At 42.4% G+C, this 23,532-nt stretch overlaps 1 protein-coding gene across 1 annotated transcript; it reads right to left on the reverse strand.

Moving 5' to 3' along the window:
* Positions 1-1,380: 1,380 nt before the first annotated feature.
* Positions 1,381-23,112, reverse strand: LOC109987354 (PEAK1 related, kinase-activating pseudokinase 1). The gene is made up of 6 exons (XM_020638400.3): positions 22,844-23,112; positions 18,471-18,816; positions 16,608-18,370; positions 8,923-9,068; positions 6,626-7,392; positions 1,381-4,646 (listed from the first exon to the last, which is right to left on the reverse strand). The coding sequence occupies exons 2-6, from the start codon at positions 18,738-18,740 to the stop codon at positions 3,519-3,521; spliced, it is 4,074 nt and encodes a 1,357-aa protein (XP_020494056.3). The 5' UTR covers positions 18,741-18,816; positions 22,844-23,112; the 3' UTR covers positions 1,381-3,518.
* Between the last annotated feature and the right edge of the window lie 420 nt (positions 23,113-23,532).

The following is a 23,532-nucleotide window of genomic DNA, read 5'->3' on the forward strand; positions in this document are numbered from 1 at the left end:
AGAGAGAGGGAGACAGAGACCGGCTGCGTTCCTGGAAATGCCACTCCATTGGTCAGAACACCATAGCAACATAGTTCCACCTATGACAAGGGAGCAGCCAGTGGTTTTGAAGGGGCGACGTGAAGCAGAAAAGCTGCATGTGGGGGGGGGGTGGAGGCTAGTTTTGGATGGGGTGGGGGGGGGGTTAAGTCTGGGGTCTGTTTTGCCCTGAGGCTCCAAACTCAAATTGAGATTCCACAACATGTTCAACCTGTTGTGTTGTCTGCATCAGTCACTACAGAAGAAGCTTTCTCTTGACTTTCTCTGTTTTCCCCTCGTAGTTCGGTACCTCTCTGTAGTTACATTTACTTAAAGATGGCATGAGTTCTTCAATCCTCTCATAATGAACTAAGATAGTTTATTTACATACTTAAAAACTGTCTCATTTTAAAATATCCTTACATTGCTTTTTAGGAAAAAAGTTAGGAACAATAATGTATTCACTTGCTATGTTATATATCCTGATCAGAATGGCCATGTCCGATGTGTCCTTGGGCAAGACACTTAACCTCAAGTTTCAGTTTTTTTCTCATCGCTAACCCTAACCCTAACCCTAACCCTAACCCAGGGGTGATAATGGATTTGAAGTGTCTACAAATATAAATTCTGGTTGGTGTTTTTTGTTTTGGATTTAGAAAATTTCAAAAAAAGTACTTTGAGTTCTCTGTTGTATCTTTCATCACTAGAAGTTAAACTGATTTAACTAAAAAAGAGGCTGAGTAGTTTTGCACACGGCACTTTAGAGCTTCAGAAAATCTACATAACAAAGCTAAGATCAACCATCAGCATTAAGATTATGACCAACTCTGCAATTTAATGCATGCAAGTCAGAAATTCCACCATCGACTTCTACATCTTCACTTTGTGTTGACGTGGTCAGAAAGGTGATAATTCCACTTTGCATTTGTTATAGAAGCCGTAGTTGGTGGTGGTGAACTGGAGTGCATTACAGTGGAAGGTGGTACAGATATTTTGCAAACTCCCTGATCAAATACGAGGGGAGCAAAACATGAGGAACTTATTTAAATATAAAGCACTGCAGTACAAAACCCACTACGACTTCAAGAACCAAAAAATATTGGATTGCAGCGGTGGACATATGTTATGGCTGATCGGTGTTAACTTTCTTTGCAGTCAGGCTCATTTTGTTCTTCAACATAACACCCTGCAACCTTTCATGTCTGTGCTGTCAAATGTCTTTTTTTTTTTTGCAGACTTTTAAATTAAACTATTTGGGCGACTATGTGGAAACAAAGACTAAGATCGTTTCATTGAACATACGCATAACCATTTGGATTTCATAACCCACACACCGAGAAAAACAATCAAAAGAACAGAGGATACTGTGAGAAAAATATATGCACAGTTTATTCATAGATGCTAATAGGTGAGGCACACAAAATAATTCCAATCAATAACGTATTAGCTGTGAGTGGGACCATGTTTTTTTTTTTTTCTCCTTTTCCATTGGATATTAGATACAACAGTCAGTCATGGAACGAAAACCTGCATGCAGGCTGGTTATTCTTGCTACAATGGACTATATGAAGAAGTATTCGTTGAAGGTAAAACAACCATTATATAAAGTTTTCTCTGAAGCCTACATGGGACACTGGAGGCGAAAAAAAAAAAAAACAGGCCCAGCTGCTGCGGTGCCCAAACAACACAAACCTTATTGATAATCCACGTATGGAAATAAACACAAGAGGAATTCCAGTGAGTACTACAGGATAACAAATTAGAACATAAATATTTTGAACTGCTGCTTTTTTTTCATGGCTTTGTAAGACCTGCTCGGGCTCATTTTTTTTCTTTTCTTCTTCTTTTAACATCTACAAATCACTGTACAAAACTGTTTCCAGAACATTCTGTGAAAGGCCAGTTTCACAAAGGACGAAATGATCAGTCATATTTACATTTGGCTTCGGAGTCACTGTAACACATACGTATGATGCACACAAGAACAAAAGGCACTGTGACAAATGTCAAAACGTTAAAAAAAAACAAAGGTTCTCAAAGTAAGCACTAGACATCGGGGCGTCCATTCAGTAGAAGAAAATCACTCACTTTGTTGGTAAATCCCATTACTATTGAGTTGTGTCAGACAGTGTGATTTACGATTAATCTAAACTAATCTTCATTATGCAATGCTGTCTAACAAGGACAGTGTGTGAGCACAGACTACAGTACCCCCTCAGGAATGGGAGTTTTGTTCTCTAACTCTGTTCATCTGGTTAAATAAATATGAACTGTGTTGTTAACAGTATACAGCACCATGTACCCATGAATGAACTAGGGATGTGAACCATTAGATGATTAAATAATCAAACATCATCTCCCTCACTTGTCAGCACCAAAATTAAACTAACTATTAATTTGTTTTGATCAATTTAGGGGCCAACAATGCCGATCAAATGTTGTGTCGAAGCTGTAATGCAGCTGCCAGCCACTAGCCGCCGCTGTAGCTCTGGTTAATGGCTACTGTGTAGTTCTCTACAACCTGGATGTAAACCAGCACAGAGGACGGACGGCATCTTTTAGCGCAGAGCAGTATGGCAGTATTTTGATCTAGAAAGTGGAGATAAAGTCGTATGTTCGACTTGCATATAACCAATCCACCAGAGCAATGCGTAACCAGCAAAGGCATGTGGAAGTTATCCTGCGAGTAGAATCGAAGGCTAGCGGAGCTAACAATGCTAACGTTAACTACACTCTGCAAACCAAATATTTGACATTGTTTACCCACAGACTTCGTGATCCAGTGTTTAGTCGTGTTCAACACATTTTGCTCACTCCTTTCCGAGTGTTTTCCTACCGTTATACAAGTCAACTAGTCTGAATTTAAATTAGCATCCAATCCACTTTGAAATAAGTTGCCAAACAACATCCCTTGGTAGAATAAATATGACAGAAAAAGGTGCAACAGTGAAAGCCCGCAGGTGACGTCATATTTCTGTAAATATATCAGACGCTAAAAGTTAGCTGCACATTGAGATACCACACAGCGTTACTTTGCAAACTTAGATGACACAGAGGGAGGTTATGTCTTATTAGCCTGTTCTCAGTGGGTAAATGTCTTACTTGTTGTTTAATAAATACACACAACAATACATGGTCAAACATGAAACTTTGGTAAGTGTGTTACAGAATTATGAATGCCATCCATATTTTATTTTTTTTAACTGCAGCATCAGTAGTCGATAAGAGTGTGTTTTAGTGATTTTGTCCGTGTAACAACAAAAAACAGCAGAATTTTCACAGATCACTACTTTGATAATCAGTCCGTAGCAGGATACTGAAAGTGGACGCCTAGCTTGATGCTAGGCTCTCATGCATGTAGCATTAGCACAAACAGGTGGGTAGGTTCACAGTATCTCCAAAGGACCCATCCACAGTGTATTGACATTGTTGTTCTTTCTCATTCATACAATAAAACATCTTCGGCTTCACTCACACATTTTCCACCATCAGGTTAGCCGTCACTTAAGCGAGTAGAGCAGTTCAGCCGTGTGGCAGAGAGACAGAGGGTGAGCCGAGGAAAAGTACTGACAGCACAACCAGTCCTCTAGCTCTGCATTTCTTTCCGGCTCCAGTGAACGTTCTGCGAACTTCATCATCAGCAGCGCTCGTTTCACATCCAGCCAGTTGAGCAGCCCCTCGTGTCGGGATCCGCCGACAAAGCCTCCTCCCCGGTGTCCGTGTCGCTCCCACTGCTGCTCCATGAGGTCCTTCCTGGGGCCCCACAGGAGGCTCTGGAGAATGCGCTTGGCCTCCTGGATGTGGATGCGTTTGATGGGGTCAGGTTGGAGCAGCAGCTGGGCGAGCCTCTGGAGGCCAGCTGAGTAAAGGGAAGCAGAGGGGATTTGAGGTAAGTCCTCACAGCGGTAGTCTTGTTCTCTTAGAGCTGGACTAACTTCAAATGGATTTGGTTGGTGGAGGAGCTCGTAGATCAAGATTCCTGTCTGGAACTCGTCGAATTTTCGGTACTGGGCCGCTGAGACAATCTCAGGCGCCAATCTTGCGTGGTCGCGTTTGATGCGAGGATCGACAGTGATCGACGCGGCGTCCTCGGAGGAGCGACGCTTAGCTTTAGCAAAGTTGCTGATGAGGAGGCGGGGAAGGTGACGTGCAGTGTCCACACTGTTACTGGTGTTATTGTCAGCGGTTTGTTGGGTGAGCTGGGATGACTTTCGCTGATGGGGAACCAACAAAAGATTTTCCAGGCAGAGGTCTCGGTGTGTGACCCCGTGCTCTTTCAGGTGCTCCAGGCCGTTGCAGAGCTGCAGGAGGAGGAAACACACTCGGCGTTCGTACACCTCTGGCTGGGTTTTATGGAACGCCTGCCACTCCCGGACAAAGTCAGCTGCCGTCTGTTGAGGGATCTCTGAGGTGATGACCACCACCCGCTCTCTGTCTGCCTGCTGAGGCTGCGATGAAGCAGGTGTGTTGGCCGCGGAGACTTCTTCTGAAGGCAGCATGCTCTGGGGGACACAAGCGAGGAAGTGGCCGCAGTCCTGCTGCAGGTTGAAGTGAGGCGGCAAGCTCTGCTGCACTGACAGACTGTAGAGATGGCCCTGTTTGGCCTCCATGGACGGACTCTTACAGATCTGGAGAGGTAGGACAGTGGGAGGAGGAGGAGGAGGAAGCAAAAGAGAAGAAAGGGACAGATGGGGGGGAGAAGAAGAATTCCACACAGAGAGACAGGAAGGGAAAGGAGCCAAGAAACACAAGAAAGGGATTTTTGTTAGGAAGACTCCAAGGTAAAAGCCAGTACAGTTCCTGCTCCTGTTCAAGTGAAATCAATGTCTTTGATGTAGTTTGAAACCTGTACTTTAACTGAGTAAATGCAAAAAACTTCCTTTAGAAATCTTTTTAAAAAAAACATACGAGAGTCTATGGTGATATTTGGGTTTGCTCTCAGTGTGTTACAGGAAACAGAATTACAAAAACAACTATTTTTTTTAGTATTTCGGCATAGTGTCAGTCAGCAACACACTGTATTGGGCAACGCCTAGATGTTAATCCATAACATTGTTTATGCAGATGATGTGACGCTACATAGTTTGTATTATGCCCATGTATAAGAAAGAATCTGGTGATACAACACATGAAAATACAAGCCAGGTCTGCTTTTCAATTAATCATATAATGCAAGCACAGCTATATATTCCAATTTAAAAAAAACCTTTAAAAAGGAACATGGTCATAGCCTTTAAAACACATCAACATATGAGTAAAGAGGTTAAGTGTGGACTACATTTTGTGACATTTGAGCAAAGGAATTAACTGTGCCCACTTCTATTTAGTAAAATTACCTCTTAGCGTGTTTCATCGCGTGTTTCTCAGATTCTACATAAAAAACGACTATTGGTATTTTCTGAAACCCCTGGGCTGTATTTGGTTAGGTGTGAATGTGTGTGTGGCCTTGCAGCAGGAGTCGGTCTGACTGTAAATCTCGCCTGGAATCCAAAGATTAATTGGGCCTTGAGATATTACACAAGAGTGTTGGCACACACACACCCCGTGGCACAACACTCACTGTACAAACAGCCACTGCTTTGTACAGCACATGACTTCTGGACAAAGGTCAACCAGACCAAATCCACACCCTTATTCTTCTTCTTCCTGGTTGTTTACAATACATTCCCTGGAGGTTTATTCTGAAGTGGGGCCATCCCATGTCTATCCTAAGAACAAGCGAGACCTACGCCCTGTTTTAATCTCCTCGTTCTATCTTTAAACGGTCAAATCCCTTCTTAAAAGATCAATTTACAACACAAACTATACATGTTATTTCTTTAACAATGTTAAAAATGGTTCTGGGACAGCTTCAAGTTACTCTCTTGACAACAAACACAATCAGTACAACAGATTAGTCTTCTTCTTCATGCAACTACCATCAAAACACTGAACCTACCCTGCCTTACAATCCAATAACATCTGTTGTACCTTGTGTTTAAAATCACAGCTTGCAAAACAATGATGAAAGGATTCAAAATTCAATAAAAAAAGAGAATTAAATCAATTAGAAAGTCCCAGTCCCAAACTGAGAGCCATATGGGCGAATGATGTGTAAAGAATTTGACTTAATACTGTTCATCCTCTAAAGAATTTTACCAAAGAAGTCAGTTTTCTAAAAGCCAACCAACATATTTACATTAATGTAATTACTTCAGCTTCTCCTGTAAGTGGCAAAGTCTTCCATTTGAGTTCAGAATTCAAACAAGGAACCTATTCACAAGAGACTCCAAGATAATGATGCTTGTGTTAATTAGGCTTAACCTTTATATTTGAATTTCATCTTATTTATAGGAGCCAGAAAACTTTTCTTACACAGTCAGGGCTAAAATAAGAGCTCATGTTCACCAAACATTTAAAATTGCTGCTGGTTCGTATTTTCAGGGTTTTTAGATATCAGGGTTTTTAGATATCGGGGATGCAAGTGAAGCAATATCAAGAAACAAAATGCATTAGTCACATAGGTTAGTGCTAACATGAAGTAGTTCTTTAAGAATGTGACTAAAGACTAAGATACAGTTAGACAAAATGAAATGTTTTTAAATTAAGCTTTCTTTTTGGGACTTACCTTCACAGCGTAGGAGTTGCTGGTGTCGGAGGCGCAGGCAGCAGAGTAGTACACAGCATCTCCTGCGTTGCAGCTCGGTTTGTTAGACGTGAGCCTGAACAGAGACCAGTTACTCTCTTCAAACCTCAGCGGGTTCCTCTGGGAGCGTGTGAAGTGATCCTCACATTTCAATGCCAATCGCCGCAGAGACTCAGCGTACAGGCCTCCCAGTTTGGAGTACACTCCCTCCCTGCTGTCTATGTTACTCAGGAGGGTCTGGAGCTGCAAGCTGGAGCCCAGATTTGGTGCCAGACCTGGTTCTGAGGCTAAGAAGGGCACGCTGAGCTGTGGAGAAGAGGAGCAGGTGATGCTGCTGCGGCAGTGGACGCCCAGACGCCCGTGTGTCTTCACAGGCTCGTCCAGAGTCCGAGATCTGGGGGATCGGCCGAGCACAGCATGGCATCGCTCCAGAGACTCATTGGAAGAGAATAAAGGTCGCGGATCAACAGGGCTGGACGGTAAACTGGCCCGGGAGCTCACGTCAGCAGGTCGACAAACGTTGCTCTCAGAGCCAGTGAATGGCAGGCGAGGGTAGGCTCGGACAAAGGGTTTTCCGTTTGCACTATCGGGAGCTGATACGGTGCGGTTGACCATTTTCTTCTCTGGGAGTGGAGGGGGTTGGTTACTTAGGCTGCTGAAGAAGGGCGGATGAGGAGACGCAGGAGCTGAGGCAGCTGGACTCCTGGTAAATGGAGAGGAACAAGACATCCGAGAAGCATCCCGAGATCCTGGAAGATAGAAAAGAGTGTCATCAGCGTATCTGCAGATCAGTCGCTGGAAACAACAAAAAAAAGCACAACTAAGGTGTCGTTCAGTGGTTTATTACTAAAATCAGGATTACACTTGAAGTAAAATGTATATTTGCCCTGAATGTACAAAATACTGTAATTATTCTGAGGTTAAGAAAAAGATAATAAAAAAAAAAAATTCAAACAAATCGATTTCAGGAATGGTTTGGTTTACCTAATAGCTTAGCATAACATCAAGTAAGGTAAGGAAACAGAGGAAAGAAGCTAGCATAGCTCTGTCCAAAGTAAAATAAATCTTCTTACCACCTTCTTTTTGTATAACCTTGTCTCGAAAGATAAAATGTGTTAACTATTTAGCTTCAGAGGTGCATTAGGTCTTTATGCTAGGCTTAGCTAACTGGCTGTTTGCTGTTGTTCCATATTAAATGTACACTGCAATACAATACCCTATTGTCCCCAAAAGGCAAATTTGTGGTCACAACCTTGCACAGTTGGTACACAGATATCCACATATACACATCTGGAAATATTGTTTTAATTTAGACAGACACAAATGCAGATTGAGTCAAAAAACAATGACAGAACCCTAATTGACATCTTGTTTCTATTCTCCATGCCTCAAAGTACTGAGCGCATCATAAAGCCCTGTGACAGCTGTGAATTTGATTTATTCACCACAGCCCTTCTGTCATTGCCTACTGCTTTGCCTTCCTACAACCACATACCTCTTATCCTCAAAAGATCTGGAATCTTCCACAATCCTGGATTCAAGGTGACACTCAAAACATCTTCCGTCCAATTATTATCCATTTGTCAATTAAAGACTACAAGTTGGAGCTTCACATCGCTACTAGAGGAGACAGATACTGAGATAATTGTGCGGTGCAGTCTTCAATTGCTGCTTTCTTAAAAGGGGGGTAGACTGTAAAGAAAAAAAAATACTCTGTAGGATGTAGCCAAGCCCTTTTTCTCTCGTTATCAGAGTCCATAATTATCTCTTCAAACAACATTGGCCAGGAAGTTTCAGCGATTACAAGCGTCTGAGCGTCGCAGAGGTTTAAAGCTGTCATACAGACGAGGACAATCATTTCTAAACTGAGAATGCAGGCCACTCATTCCAAAACAAGTCTCAGGTTTTGATAATTGTGGAAATCTAAAGCTCAGCGGGGAAAATGAACACCAGGAAAGAGGAAGAGATAAACTGACAGGCTGCTGCTTCTTTTCACCGCTGCTGCACAGTTTCACTCCGGACAAAGTTCATCTTCATACTTGAAAATAATAAAAACTGCCAGAAAGGGAAGGCATCTAACATGCAGGGAAATGTGTCACAACTATAGACGTTGACACACCTGTAGCAAAAGAAGCTAACTTTCTGCATTTATCTCAGACTCTTCACACTAACCTTTATCAGCCACGTAGGATGATTGGACCCCTTGTGCTTTTTTAAAATTGACGCCTGCACCTCAAATGTTTGAATAAGTCTCCTTTGAACGAGTGAGCAGTACGTACCAGTGTCAGTAGTCAGGTTGTCGGTGGAGGCGGTGGGTAAACTGGCACTGCCCAGCCCCCGTAGAGAGGAAGTAGGACTCTCTGCTGACCCTTGTTGGCTGCAGCGGTCCAGCTCCATGTTGCTACCACTCATCACACCACACACTCTGTAACAGAGAGAGGGAGAAATGAATATGATGTGACAAAAAACACAACAAGCTTTCAAGTGATTTTTTCCCCCTTCAATTGCAGTCACCTGTGTGCGACTTTTTTTTTTACAAACATTAGGAAGCGGACTTTTCTTTTTGTGTGCGTCTGTTTATGGATGTGGAACCACTACACTTCCCCTCGAAGTTCTCTTATCAGCACTACTTATTACCAAATAGTTTGTGTGAAAGAGCACACATGTTTCTACAAATGACGAACAAGAACCGTCAGCAGTTGTTTCACTTCCTTGTCTAAGTGGAGAGCTTCTTTATTTGGTGTTGATTTCAAACTGCAACAAACAACTTTAACAACTGTGAAAGATGAACTGTTTGAGCATCTCTGACCCCTTTATATGAGACATGAACTCTTCTTTAACTGCAGCTATGGCATGGCTTTAACTGGGTGATTGCTCTTTGAGTTTCTCTTTGAGTTAGTTACTTTGAAGGGGGGCTCCAACATAGTTGCACAAAACGTTTGAGGACTATTTCTACATTTGTAAAATTAAGTTGTTTGAAGCTTTTTGTGGCTCCAGAGGAAGAAGCGCAAAGCATTTAAAATCGTCACTGGAGTCTGGGACAGTTAAGGGAATACAAGTTTGAATTCTGACAATGAATACCCCTGCTTGAGGCTACTATACATACTACTTTTAAAACCAACTCTAATTTATTACTGAACTGTTTGAAACCAAGTTGAATTTGAAGCTTCTGTGTTTTTAGCCGGTTACCAGACTAACTGAAACAAAAACAAACACTACTTAAAGATGACCATGACATAACCTGTGACGAAATAAGAGGTACTGCTTTGTTCAGAAGGAGTGCCCCAAACTGACACAAATCCAAAGTTTAATCTAATCTATTAGCCAGGATTTGAGAACACAGCATACATAATGCATAAAATAATAAACCTCAGGTTCAGATACACTGATTTAATCTTCAGAGTAAGAGAATCGAGCCAAACACAGAAAACAACAAACACACCCCTTACTTTCATATGTTTACTTGTCATATATTTTCTGAAGAAAGAAAACAAGACGCAACGGAGCAACCATGTGGAGAGCAAACTGTTTGTTAGTTACACTTCAAAATCTGTCTAAAGCTTGGTAATGTTAGCTCACATTAGCCACCTTTAAGTTAGCTAGTCATACAAGACCAAGTCAGCTGATCATGTCATTTCTAAGATCTGCCTCCTCTTGTTTCGTGTCATGTCTCTAATGAAGTCTAAACATAAAAAGGCATACAACTCTACAAATATGTTTTTTTTTTAAAACTAGAAGCAAAAACTTTTGTAGTCATGACTAATGCAATGCTTTTCATAAAGAGTATTTATTTTCTAAAGAGCATATTTTAAGATTCATTTTTTTAATCCACGAGACACAAAAGCTTTGCATTCCATCTTCATCAGTTTGCCTTGATGGCCTCTTATAATGCCAGTGAAAAATGCATGAGCAGACTTCATAATCAAGGTGACCAATTAGCTTGAGTGACAGCCTTTCACTTGTCTCATTAGACTCGCTAATGGCTCAGGGAAACGGGGTCCAACCCCATCCCTTCATCTCTCTTCCCTCCCTTCCATCACAAAATGACTCTTCTCTCCATTCATCTGCCGGCCTCTGACTTCTATTTCACCATAAATCAGCACAACAAACAGATGAGGAGGGGAAAAGGACATGAGCACAGGAGAGGAGACAAAGGGTTAGGTATTCTCTTTGGGCACTTAGCTAAAGGATCATTTTACAGACCAAAGAGCAGTGATGAAAGTCAGTGGAAATGCTGAGGCAGAGGACAAAGTGTAATGGCTGCAGGGATTAGGAGTGTATGCGTGTGCCTTTGCACGTCTCACTCTAGATCTCACAGATTTGTATCCAAAACATGAGATTTTCCTTCCTTGGTGAAAGAACGTCATTGCTTCTGTCCTGCGGGAGGATGTGCATGTGCATGCATGGATGAGCCTTAGAGCAAGGGCGACCTTAAGAAAAAAAAAAACTTGACTTTGATTTGGACAGCATGCAAGATCCCTGGAGGCATTTAGGGTTGCAATTAACCAGGCATTGTCCTCATTATTCACTTCACTCAAAATGAATTGATATATTTCTTGGCCTTTGAAATGTTTCCTAAAAGTGGAAAACGCACACAATATTTCTCTGAATGTCTACTTTTTGTTAGATTACCAAAAAATATTCAGTTTGTTTTAAAGGTCACGTATTATTCTCCTTTTCAACCAGTTAAAATAAGTCTCAGAGCTGCTCAAAACATGTCTGTGAAGTTTCTTGTTCTAAATCCACTCTGATCCTGTATTTGATCAACCCCTCTATTTCAGCCCTGCTCAGAACAGGCTGTTTCTGTGCCTGTAGCTTTAAATGTAAATGAGCTGTGTCTGACCACGCCCCCTCTCTGGAAGGGCTTGGGTGTCTTGGGCTTTCTCGCTCCATGTCCTATTGTTCACAGTGAGAAGGCAGACTCAGAGGGGAGAACTAAAACCTAGCTGTGGGAGTGTCACCCACCTGGGGGAGGGGTTACTGCCCTTTGTGATGTCACAAAGGGAAAATCTCCAAACAGCCTGTTCGAGCATACATTTTCTGAAAAGTGGAGTTGGAAAAAGACGGACTTTTCTCATAATTGGGGATGTCAATAGACAGACGGACACATATTAGTGTTAGAAAAACGTGGTGAAGTGTATTTTGCATAATATGTGACCTTTAATATATAACAACGGAAAAGCACAAAAAACCCAGATTATTAGGATTTAATATCTCTCCCTGATATGCACAATTTCAGCCTAATCATCTATTAATAAACTTCTTAATTGCCTCAAAGTAGGTTTAATCTGTTTTTTTCACTGACACAAAGCCTACATGAGATATCACGATTGACCCAGTAAACTTGTTGGTCAAAGTTTCTGTTCCGCAATCAACCCCTGCAACGACAGCAACCCAGATTTGGAGTGTAAACAATCACGCTACGGTAAGAAACACAGCGGATCTGTTGACATGCACACCCTCCCCTGACATGTGTGCGGTATTAATAAAGCTGTGTGAGGGAGTTTTTAAAAAGGGATCAGACTGGGGTTGCAGCTAAGTAGCCACAGATAGCACAGTGTGACAGCGTAAAATGAGACCCAGAATAAACGGCAGTGTTGTTGTTGTTGTGGTGGATCAAGTTTGCAAAACTGGTTCCCCTTCTCCCCCCCCCCCCCAATTTAACTCCCTCGCTGTTGTAAATATATACAATTGTGTCATCTGAGAGGACTGAATGTCCATTTTGTAATGAGCTTAAATACAAAGACACACGTTAGAACGCACTGTCAATGTGCATGGAAATGGAGGCATCACAGACCAAAAAAAATTGGCAGCAGGTTATGAAATGTACAGAGATTAAAAACTGCAACACAACTCACTCACTACCAACGACTGTACGATGACTCGTAATCCACGGGGAGAAGCATGCAGACTCAGATTGAATTTGAGCCAGGGTGGTATATAGCACACACCTTCATAATCTAATGCTGCCTTTTAGTTGACATGCATCAAACACAATCTTTCAAAAGCTTACTATGTGTCACAATAAAGCACAAAGAAGAAGGGCGTTCATTGGTTCTGTCCTGTGATAGTAGGATAGTAACCATGGTTATATGGCCTTATAAAGCACGTCTCTGAAACAAAGCTCCATTAATGTTTGACACCAGTCCTCGTTATCTTCCTCAAACCTCCTCCAGCCTTTCCCTTGTTATCTCCTCCGTCAGCTATCTCCGACCCTCATTCATTACAGCCCACTTTCATTTATTTGCACCGCATCACGTAGAGAAGCAGCAGACATTGTTCTTAATCAATTTCACTTCTAATCCTCTTAATCTTACATCTAATTTAATCTCACCATCAGGATACGATCCAATAAAAGAGTAAGATAATTAAGGTAGGGAAGGATTAGAAGACAAAAGGGCAAAAAGTTTTTCCAAATGCCATCTGTCGCTCTGCATGGTGCACATCTGAATTTTAACTACTGAGCTCCCGATAGACTTTAAAAACAAGCAGAGGCCTGTGCGTATCTATAAAAGCTCTGTGGTTTGTTACCTAGTTCCTGAAACAAAATACACTCAGCGCCCAGCTTCCTGTTCGCAGAAAAGCATCAACACTTCCCTTCAAAAGACTATTAATATAAGTTTCATCAATTCTACTCTCTAACTGAGGATTAGAAACTTTACTTTGATACGTTTCTAGTAAAAATCAAACGATATCAATATCTGTTTCGATACAACGGCAGCCAATATTAGGTCTTTTCTTGTTTTAGATTTGCAAGAATTGCAACAGCAATTAAATGTTGCATGCATGTCAAAAAGGCACGCACATCCGGGGAAGTTTAAGTACTGGTTACTGGACAAAAAAAAAAAATCCAAACATTTAACATAACAGCAATTAAATTGAATTTAATGGAACATCACATGTAATGTTTCGGGCCCTCTCTCTTCATCAGACAATTAGATAGACAGATACTAACATTACCTTCACACCTTTAAGAAAAGTCCAGAGCACTTGAAAACATCAACTTGTGACACTGAATGACCACAGCTGCTCTCCGTCTCGCTCCATCGACTTTGAGTTCAAATACGCCTGGAATCTGTAGTTCTGTCTTCTTCTTTGGAACGTTCTGATACGATCAATCTTTAAAAAAATTTAAGATTGTATCGTTTTAAAACACATGGCATCAAAAACTATCAAAGTATCATAAATGTTGACAACCTTACTGAGGACACAAGTAAAAGACTCCATCAGGTGCCTACCTCATGCTGGAGAGGTCCTTGTGAAAGGCAAAAAATACTCCTGGATCAGACCGGTGTCTCTCTAAAGCCCCTCCATGTGTAGTAACAGAACCCTGTCTCCACTCGAGTCATATGTGTATTTAAAGTGTGTCTCAGCAGGAAAAGCAGTGCTCAGAATTAAATCCACCATATCTCATATATAGTGTTCACTCGTTGACCGACACGTTGTATTTTAGAGCAGTTCTAGGTCGGTCAGGCAGCAACAAGATGCTATCTGTTCTGCAGCACAGAAGGCATCGGGATGGCTGTGAGGAGGGAGGGGAGGCACGTCTTGGAACGGTAGTTTAGCGAGCAAAAGGCAATTCACACCCAAGTCAAACTCAGTGGACTCCAATCCACATGGTTGATCTATAAATTCTACTTCTATTGGTGGCCACTGACTTGCCAGACTGGGACACTTTGGGAGTTGCCAGGGGCAACAATCTGTTCACCAGAGCCCCTCCCCTCTGGCAAACCTTCACTGACCAATCGACACACCTTCGCATGTTGAAGAGCACTTACAATTCAAACTCGTGCACATGCACAGTCACACACCTCTTACGTCGACACATGAGGTGGAGGTCGACCTGTCAGGAGGGAAAATGTGGTGTTTTCCGCTGTGGTCACAGATTCTAGGAGGCAGATCTTTCAAACCATCTGTGGCTTTTAAATGATTCAGCACATAAAATGCTGCTTCCCAGGGAGCAAGTGCACGTGTGTATGTGTCCAGTATTATGATTTTTTTCCATTCTTTGCTCACTCAACATTCCTCTTTCTGCCAATAATACATTTTGGATTGCTTTGCAGATTTATTTTAGATGTAAATCCCAAAGGCGCTTTGTCACTGAGTTTGCAGTGCTTGCCTGGTGACCGGGGACACTTGTTGATAAAACACATTAAACCCAAAGATAAACTTGGAACACCAGTAAGCCACAACTGTCGCTGGCTGGCTTGAGGCGTGTTCCCACATGTGTCTCAACAAGGTGTATTTTTATCAGCGCAGAATGTCAACAATGTCATAACAGGAGAGATGGGTCCATACTAGAATTACCACAGACATAAGGGGCCGTTGAAATGTGATCAGCAAAATGTGTTTTTCATAGTAAAACACTCCCACTCGGCTTTTGCTGACTCCAGCCGCTTAACATCTGTTGGGTCTTGAGGAAGTCACGGCTGTGTGCTACACTTCATCACCACGTCTCAGACAAAAGCAAAGTTCATTTTGAAGACTTCATTTGATGTTTTAATAACTGCAACACAAGGTCCCTTCTCTGTTTCTTCTTTCAGTAGCTGACTCAGACAGTGGAGTGTATTCTTAGGCTCGCTCATGCAGACTCAGGCTAAAGCACACGTTCAAATGCTGCTGCTACCAAACAACTATTTAGGTTAGGAGCCCCTTAAATAAATACTGAAAATGCATCAACATTGATATCCTATGGGAGATGGAATTAGATACTTTTATCAAGCCTTGCAAATAATACGTTTGGCCGATTCATCAACAATTTGTATAAATAAATGATATAAAGCTAAATCGGTTTACACATGATTATTTTTTTTCTCCCAGAAGATGCATCTGAATCTCTTGTAATGACCGCTTTGTCCCTGCGTGACAATATCAATGGAACAAGGCCTGTTTTTTTTTTTTTTGGTTTCTTTTTACAGTTCTGCCTATTGTCCTGCAGCCAAAACAAATTTACAGCAATGTGACACAGCAGGGGGACTGTTTAACAGACCCACTTTCTGTGTTAATTAGAATTGAAAAAGTCACATTACAAGCGTGAATAGAACAAGGCACGCATTGAGGACTATGCCGGAACAGTTTGAATGATCACAAGGCTCAAGAATGGAGGCTGATTCAAGGAAGAATAATGATGCTCTGAAAGGAGAAGGCACAGTAAGATTCACACAGATGACTGCACTAAGATACATGTGTGTGCTCATAACACACTGGGAGTAAGCTTATATTCCATAAGGTGCCCCAAGACTATTTATAGTTTTCCATCCGAGAGCAAAACATGTTTCTGCATTTAAGCTAAGTGTGTTATGTAAGTGCTAAATTATAGAATATAATGAAACCCCAGTGCCATGTCTGAATTACAGTTGCATCAATTTTAATGCAAGTTGCAGAAGGAGACTGGAGCACAGGCACGCAATATGTGTTACAATGAGTCGTTTTCCTCTAATAAATGCATAGCATAGCATACATGTTCCTGAAGGTATGTACTACGGTGTGTTATTAAACCACTGTAAGATCTTTTTACTGCAGTTTCCTTATCTTTAACAATATTAAGAACCAATGCTTCGTCAATATAGTTGGTCTACATTCTGGGATTTTCCCTTGTACAGCATAAAGATCAGTATGAGAAATGAAGAAACATTATAACTTAAACTAACTTAAACTCGATCGATTTAAATTTATACCACTTTGTTTGGATGGTCCCAATTACCATTTCTTCATATTGTAGACTGAATCCCTTGTGGAATTTCCCCATTGGTCAAAACTGAATGAGCAATGTCATGACCCCAGATCTGAGCTAAAACTGATTTAACTGTGATATTTCACAGAAAACAAGACAAAAATGATTGACATATGTTTCTGTTACATTCATCAACTACAGCCCCCGCTTGATACAGTTCAAGTGTTGTGAACAGTTGAGGGGTTAATAATGAATTAAAAAGCCAAACAAAGAGATCTTTGACAGTCTTACCTGTGCAGTTTCTTAGGTGGGGGAGGTGGGGGATTGGGTTCATTGTTGGCAGCGCCCTTCCCTGCTGCCAACAGTTCTGATGAGCTGCCATGCAACGGTTGCCTGGCCGGCATGCTCCCGTTCTGCTTGCCCTCTTCCTCTGCACCGGTGCCTTCAGTCTCCCCCTGACAAGCACCATTGTTGGGGGCAGATGGGGGGGCCGTGCCTGGCTCTGTCATCGGAGGGGGGCTGCTGTGGGCCTTCCAGTCCTTGGCCTCCTTCCAGACAGCAGCACCATTGACCAGGCCTGTCACCCGAGAGGTTGTCCCAGGGCTGGCAGCCAGCTTCTTCTTGTCTCCTTCTTTTCGCTCTCTTTCCTCCTCCTCCTCTTCTTCCTCAATTCGACAGTTCCAGCCAGAATTGTGGTGGTGGTGCTTGTGCCAGCGTTCGGATGCTGCTGCACTGGGGCTTTCGGTATGGACTTTGAAGTGGCCCTCTATGGCAGAGACCAGGAAAAGCCTGGGGAGTTCTGGGAGGGGAACTGGAGATGAGATGGACGGTGAGAGGCTGGAGGTTCCAAGTCTTGGGAGTTCTGGAAGAGGGACTGGAGAGGACATGGACGATGAAAGGCTGGAGGTGCCCAGTTTGGGGGAGCGGCTTGTCCTTTTCGGAGGAATGGGTGGGCTGGACGAAGGCCGAGGGTGGAAAGTTGGGGAATGGCTGACTTCTGTAGCCAAAGAAGGTGTGCTGTGGCTAGGACTGGGCCATTGGAAGGCAGGGCTGCTGGGGTTTTTATGAGCTGTGGGGCTGAAGTGGCATTGGGTGCTGATGGCTGAATCTGGACTACTCAGGTAGAAAGTCCTGTTGTTCTCCTCTGTGTGAGTGGCCATTACAGTAATGGTGGCCCGTTGAGTTTCTCCTGTAAGCTCAGAGCACATGGACAAGATCTGAGTCTGGTTGGGAGACTCTGGATTGGATTGTACTCCATTGGATTGCACCCCATTTCCTAGCGGCCTGCGCTTTTTCTTGGTGCTCTCGGCATAAATGGGTTCCGAGTTTGGCTTACCCTCAGGAGAACTTGGAGCCGACTCAAAACTACCCATGTTTGATGGGCTTTTGGGGCTCCCAGTCCGGACTAGTTTACCTCCAGGACCTTCTGCCCCTGGAAGTGAGTCTGTACTACTTCGATAAGAACAAGTGGAGTCTGATAGGCTTGTCTGTTCATACAGGACGGGAGGAGAATGAAGGGATGATGGGAGATTGTGACTGGTGGTGTCCACACTTATGGCAGTGATCGAGGAAGTGCTGGATGTCTTTGTTGTTACTGTAGAAGTACTTCCACTGCTGATACCATTAACATGAACAGTGGCAGGATTGGAAGGGACAATATCCACAGGAAAAGGTATCTCAACGGATGCCTGATTGGACTCCTGATGATTTGCCTTGGCAGAAACACCAATTCCATTGTAAGTGCTCTTGGTTCTTGTTGTGTTTGTATTCAGCTGCCTACAATTGTCTCCATTGGCGTTCTTCTTCAAACTCTGAGAACTCCTACCCTCCTCCTGGGTGACAAAGATGTTGCTGATGATCATGGAGTCTTTGGGCAGGCTGTTGGGGGATAAAGAACCCAGAGAGAAGCAGTTGTTGTAGTCCTTCTTTGTTTCAGGGCTCTTAAGAACCGCTTCTCTATGGGCCTTGTTGCAGCCATTGCTGTCAATGTAAAGAGACGACAGGTCCAAGAGTTTCTTCAGGCCCAACCGCTCAACCGGGCTCTTTGTGTGCTCCTGTAACACAAAAAAATAGCACAAATTAAATAAAAGATACTCTTCAGGCAGTAATGAAATCCTAGGTTTATTACAGGAAAGGCACATTTAGGAGAATCACCTGCTCGATATTCATGTTTACATCGGTCATTGACTCGTTGGTGTCAAGGCTCATCATAGTGGGTTTGACAGCAATGGTTGGTTTGCTGTAGGGTGAAGGCGCTGTTACTCCAGCTTCTTCATCACCTCCCAGGCTGCTCTTCAAACAAGCGGCTGGCACACTGCCCCCCAAGCTGCCGACAGCCTTGTGGTGCGCACTAAGCGGGTGGAAGCAGTTCTTACAAGAGCCGGGTTTCCACACGTGTTCTGCAAAGTCACTGCACGCTGACATCTTTGGATTGCTAAATCAGGGTTTGGTCAGAAGGGGCTGTAGACTGATCTGGCAGCAACGAGATGAACTGTCATGGCTGGCCCAAGCAAGGTTGCAACGTCACAAGAAGTTGATCAAAAGGCAGTATGTTGAGAAAAGATAAAGAAGAAGAAAGAATATTGTTAGAAGAAAAAGAGTATTTATGCACAATAGTCATAAAAATAACCACACGTCTTTGTAACCAAGTAATGCTGTTCAAACTACATATGACCCATGGCTTTTCCCATCAGCTTCATAATTCCCTCTCCCATACTTAACAAATAACACAAATTAGAGCATCAAAAAGAGACAGATCAGGGATGCACCAATTAGAAAAACAGGATTTATATCTTCAGTTTTCAGCTCTTTACTTAGGTTGTCAAAATTTAATCTACTTATGAAATCTCTGTTTTCTTAATCATTGATCGTATCAAAATGTACAAGAGCTTTACAAATAAATACATACATATATTTAGTCATTTTTTAACCCTGATTTCAATACTTAGACTTGAGTAATGGCCGCTTGTGAATAACAACCCATTTCTTTGAATTTAATAACATAATATTTGCAAAAAAACAAGGACTGCTGACATTTTTCCAGCTTTGACTAACACAGCACTCTCTGCCAGCACCACGCTCTTTATGTTTGTTATTTTCACGGGATAATTTACCAGAATTGGTAAATTGAGGGTCGAATAATTATTGAATCCAATCTGTACACTGACTGGCACACTCACAACAACCTCATACCCCTTTTAAGGAAGTCAAATTCTAAAGCTAATGGACATAAAAAAAGATTTTGTTATTTTCACACAATGAGATTAAAAGATTTGGAATATAAGAAAGTTAGTAAAGGTGTTGGAAATAGAAGCCCTAGTTGATGTTTTGCCTTCTTTTTTGAGGGGATGTATGTTTTTCTTAATCAAGGTGTCTAAAAAAGAATAAGCAATTAAAAAAGTACTACTTCTAATTGTTTTGGCAGTGTTGAGGGAGTCAATGCTGTCAAGTGTTTTTAAGCTCATAGAAGACCCCAGTTAAGATTTAAGTGTCATCTGCGGATGTAACTTTAGACGACCTGCAGTCTGCTGTGCTACTTGTTCCCATGGCCTCCTAAATTAGAGGGTATGTGGTTTCTGTTCAACCAAAGGCCCTGCCGGTGTGAGCCGTGTGACATAAAAGCCCTCCGGGGTCCTCCGCAGCCCCCAACACGCTAGAAGAAGACGGAGGAGCCTCAAGCATCCCGGAGGTCGGTATGTCAGGAATGTCTAAAGGCGCAAGTCTCACAAGGGTGAATCTCACACTCACGACAACCTCCCCTTCCCCCCCCTCTGCACACACTCAGACACACACAAACCTCCCACTCCACATGTGTCCTCCTCCTCCTCTCACAAACAAACTGACCCACACACACACACACCTCCTTCCTCTCCCTCTGTGTGTGCCGTTTAACTGGACTGACAGTGAGAAGATCAACACCATTTCAGAGAGATCACTTGTTTCCTTGCATCTGGGTGTTCCTCTTTGTGGTCTTTAAACAGCTTTAATTGCCTTTCAACAAGGTGCTGCGATGACTCAAAGCAACATTACCCCCCCCCCACCATCTACACTCATTAACTGCAAAAAAAAACTAAAAATTGAGTATAAAGGTTTGTGAATAATCCCACTCTTAAGTCAATGAAAAACTCTCCATGTATGCTTTAAGGGAGGCTAAACGTCTCTGGCAATCTACATTTATTTAACGATCAAAAAAATACCACAACAGAAGATAAGGAATGCTGAAGACACATTGAGACTTCTGGTAACTCACGGCACCAGTGACAACCTTGCGATCTACTAATCCTATAAGCGTGAAGAGATTTCCTGTTGGCAAAGATAATACATGTTTACATTTTTCTTTGTTCTGTCTGACTCAGGTCGGGCAGGAAAGCACCCACTAGCTCACTGTTTGTTTAACCGTTCCTGCGACAACAGAGGAAACCAAAACTTGCTCAACATCTCGTGGCGTTGTGCATGAGTCATCTGAAGTGATGACTGATCAGAGACGCAGATCATTACACTTACAGACCTGCTGTTTTAGAAGAAAAGAAAAAAGACTCACTGGCAGTCCAGAAAATGGCTAGGGAGAGGTTATGGTTCAATGCATAGATGATGTGTTTAGTGTCCGGGAGACACTTTGTCATTTCCATTTCATAAAAAACTAAATCAGGGGATCGGATTGGAGGTTTATCAAAACTATACAAGGCAGTAAAGAAATCCCAGGTACTTTAAAGCCAAGTACCAAGTCATATTTCTTATGGAAGAGTCGCTGTGAGCTAACAACAGAGAGTATTCTCTATATTGTATAAATGTATTAAATGCTGCACATGTATTTGTGCAAATGAGACAGCGTGCAGGAATCTGTAATTCCAATAATTGTTGTTGCCATGGTATCAAACCAGGAATGGATATTTATTTTCTAGAATCATGTTGAAGTTTAAAAATCTGGATAACTCTGTACAAGTACAAGTGAATACAGAAGCTGCTCAAAAAGCACCTTACATTCAGTTCCTCTCGCTCTTGTTTACATGTTCATGCCCTTTTTGTTTGAACAGAGATAGACCCGGCTGTCTACATTCCCCACACCTTCTCAAGCTCAAGGTTCAATATTTCTCACTTAAGAACACACACACACACACACTCATGCCAGATGTTCAGCCATATGACACATTTCAAAACCTATACCTTCAAAATAAAACAGAGGGTATGAAAGACATATCATGAGCGTGTTACAAGTTGGTGGCTAGGGAGGGGGGGGAAGCTGCGCAGGAGATAATGAGGTAATGGTGTTGTTTTGATGTTAAATTTACAGTTTTCAGCAAAACAAGCCACACGTCCCCCCTGACCTCTGCCCATACAGTGCACATCACATAACACACGTGCCTGGCCACTAGATGTCTCAAAAGGCACATTCAATTTCACTGACAAAACAAAAACTTAAAAGGGACTCTAAACATGCCATCTTTTTAGTCTAAAAGCCAAAACCATATGTCGGATTCATACAATAAATAGGCTAGATATTAGCAAGCTGTAATGCATTGAAGAATGCAGCCAGGCAACAATGTCAGACAGGGTGGCTGCAGTTTAAATAGCCCAAAGATATAGTGACCAGGAGGAGTAATTAAGGTGAATGTTAGAGGGCTTATCAACTGTCAACAGCTGGTAAAACTGCACTTTGTGTGGATCCCTCTGCAGCAAGCAGCAGCAGTCACGTTTGACCCCCCCTCCTCCCAACACAGGGGCAAATCTAATCCTTCTTATGTTTGCAATAATTCCAGGTATATAGGCCAGTTAGAACATACTCCTCTGTGTGAGCATTGTTAATGTTTTTTTTTTGCTGATGTCAAAAACAATAAGGTAGCTTCTTCCCTCTAATTAGGTTCAAATATTGGGGAAATTTCTCCACTTATTCAGAATGAAAATATTAGAAAACCCATAGCCTATCTAGTATTACGGTGAAATAACCAGGTCAAATCAGTGTTTAGTCACCCACTTTGAAACCAAATTCTTTACGAGCAACATTTGTCACGGCTGCCTCACTCACACAGCTCATTCATTTTTTTTGGGGGGGGCACAACCTGTTTTTTCGATACACGAGAGGGATTTCCGCCAAAACTTGTGAACTTCTGGCAAAAATCTGAAAACTTACACATTAAAAACCATTCTTAAGCCCCTGTTTTAACTCACAGGGTTGTCGATACTCCTCGTGTGTCTTTTTTTAAAACCTCCGTTTGAAGGTCTGATAAATGAAGGTTTGGTTAAGAGACACTTGTTTGCCTAACTGGTGGCTTAATGAAAGAGAAAATGCAATATGTCCTCTCGCACTGAGGGAACTGACAACAATGGCTTTTTTTTTTTTTTTTTTTTTAGTACCTGCATTAAAACCACTTATCGGAAATGTAACTATGGCAACTTGGCGCGACGTAGCCTTCATAAGTAGCCAAAAACCAGCAACAAAAACAGGTGAGTAGAGTCTGAAGAGGGGGAGGAAAGCTACATTATAACCAGCTAAAGTAGCCAAGGTTATCTCGTGCCCACTGCCTGCTTACCTGCTTGGACTTAATTCCTCCCTGGTAACACAAAACGTCTCCAGAAAAATACACACACACACACACACACAAAAAAAAAAAAAAAAGGTGTAATTGAAGCTGCTGTTGTTATTCCAGGACGAGCAGATATCCGTCGTTCCTCATGTATCCCACATGCGACAGGTTAATAACCGAGGAGGAGACAAGTGTGCTGCTTCTGCTGCTGCAGGCTTGTGCTGCTACTACTACTGCTGCTGTTGCTGGTGCTGTGTGTGCAGAGGTGGAGTGTTGAGGCGGAGCAGGAGGAGTCCTCTGCAGCAGCAGCAGCAGCAGCAGCAGCAGCGGCGGCGGCGTGGAGAGAGCACAAGGAGGTGGGAGGAGCTCCTATAACCAAACATGCAGTCTGGCCAGTAGCCATACTCACACATTCTCATTAAGGCTTTTGTCCTGCTGGCTGTCATTAGGGATGTTCCCATAGCATACCACTTTTCCCTTTCCGATACAAGAAATTTACACTAGAATTTGAGATGCTTAAATACCTTATCTGTCTCTCCATACTGTAATCTGTTCTGCACATGTTTAAATTTACAAATTATCCCTGCACTCAAGTTCACTTCGTTTGTCTGTCCACTCGCCGTTATATTGAATAGTTTCTGCTGATAATATGTCTACACTCCTGCACTTTAACTGATGTATCACTGATTGCACAG

Source organism: Labrus bergylta, chromosome 17 (assembly GCF_963930695.1).
Source record: "Labrus bergylta chromosome 17, fLabBer1.1, whole genome shotgun sequence".
Lineage (NCBI taxonomy): Eukaryota > Metazoa > Chordata > Actinopteri > Labriformes > Labridae > Labrus > Labrus bergylta.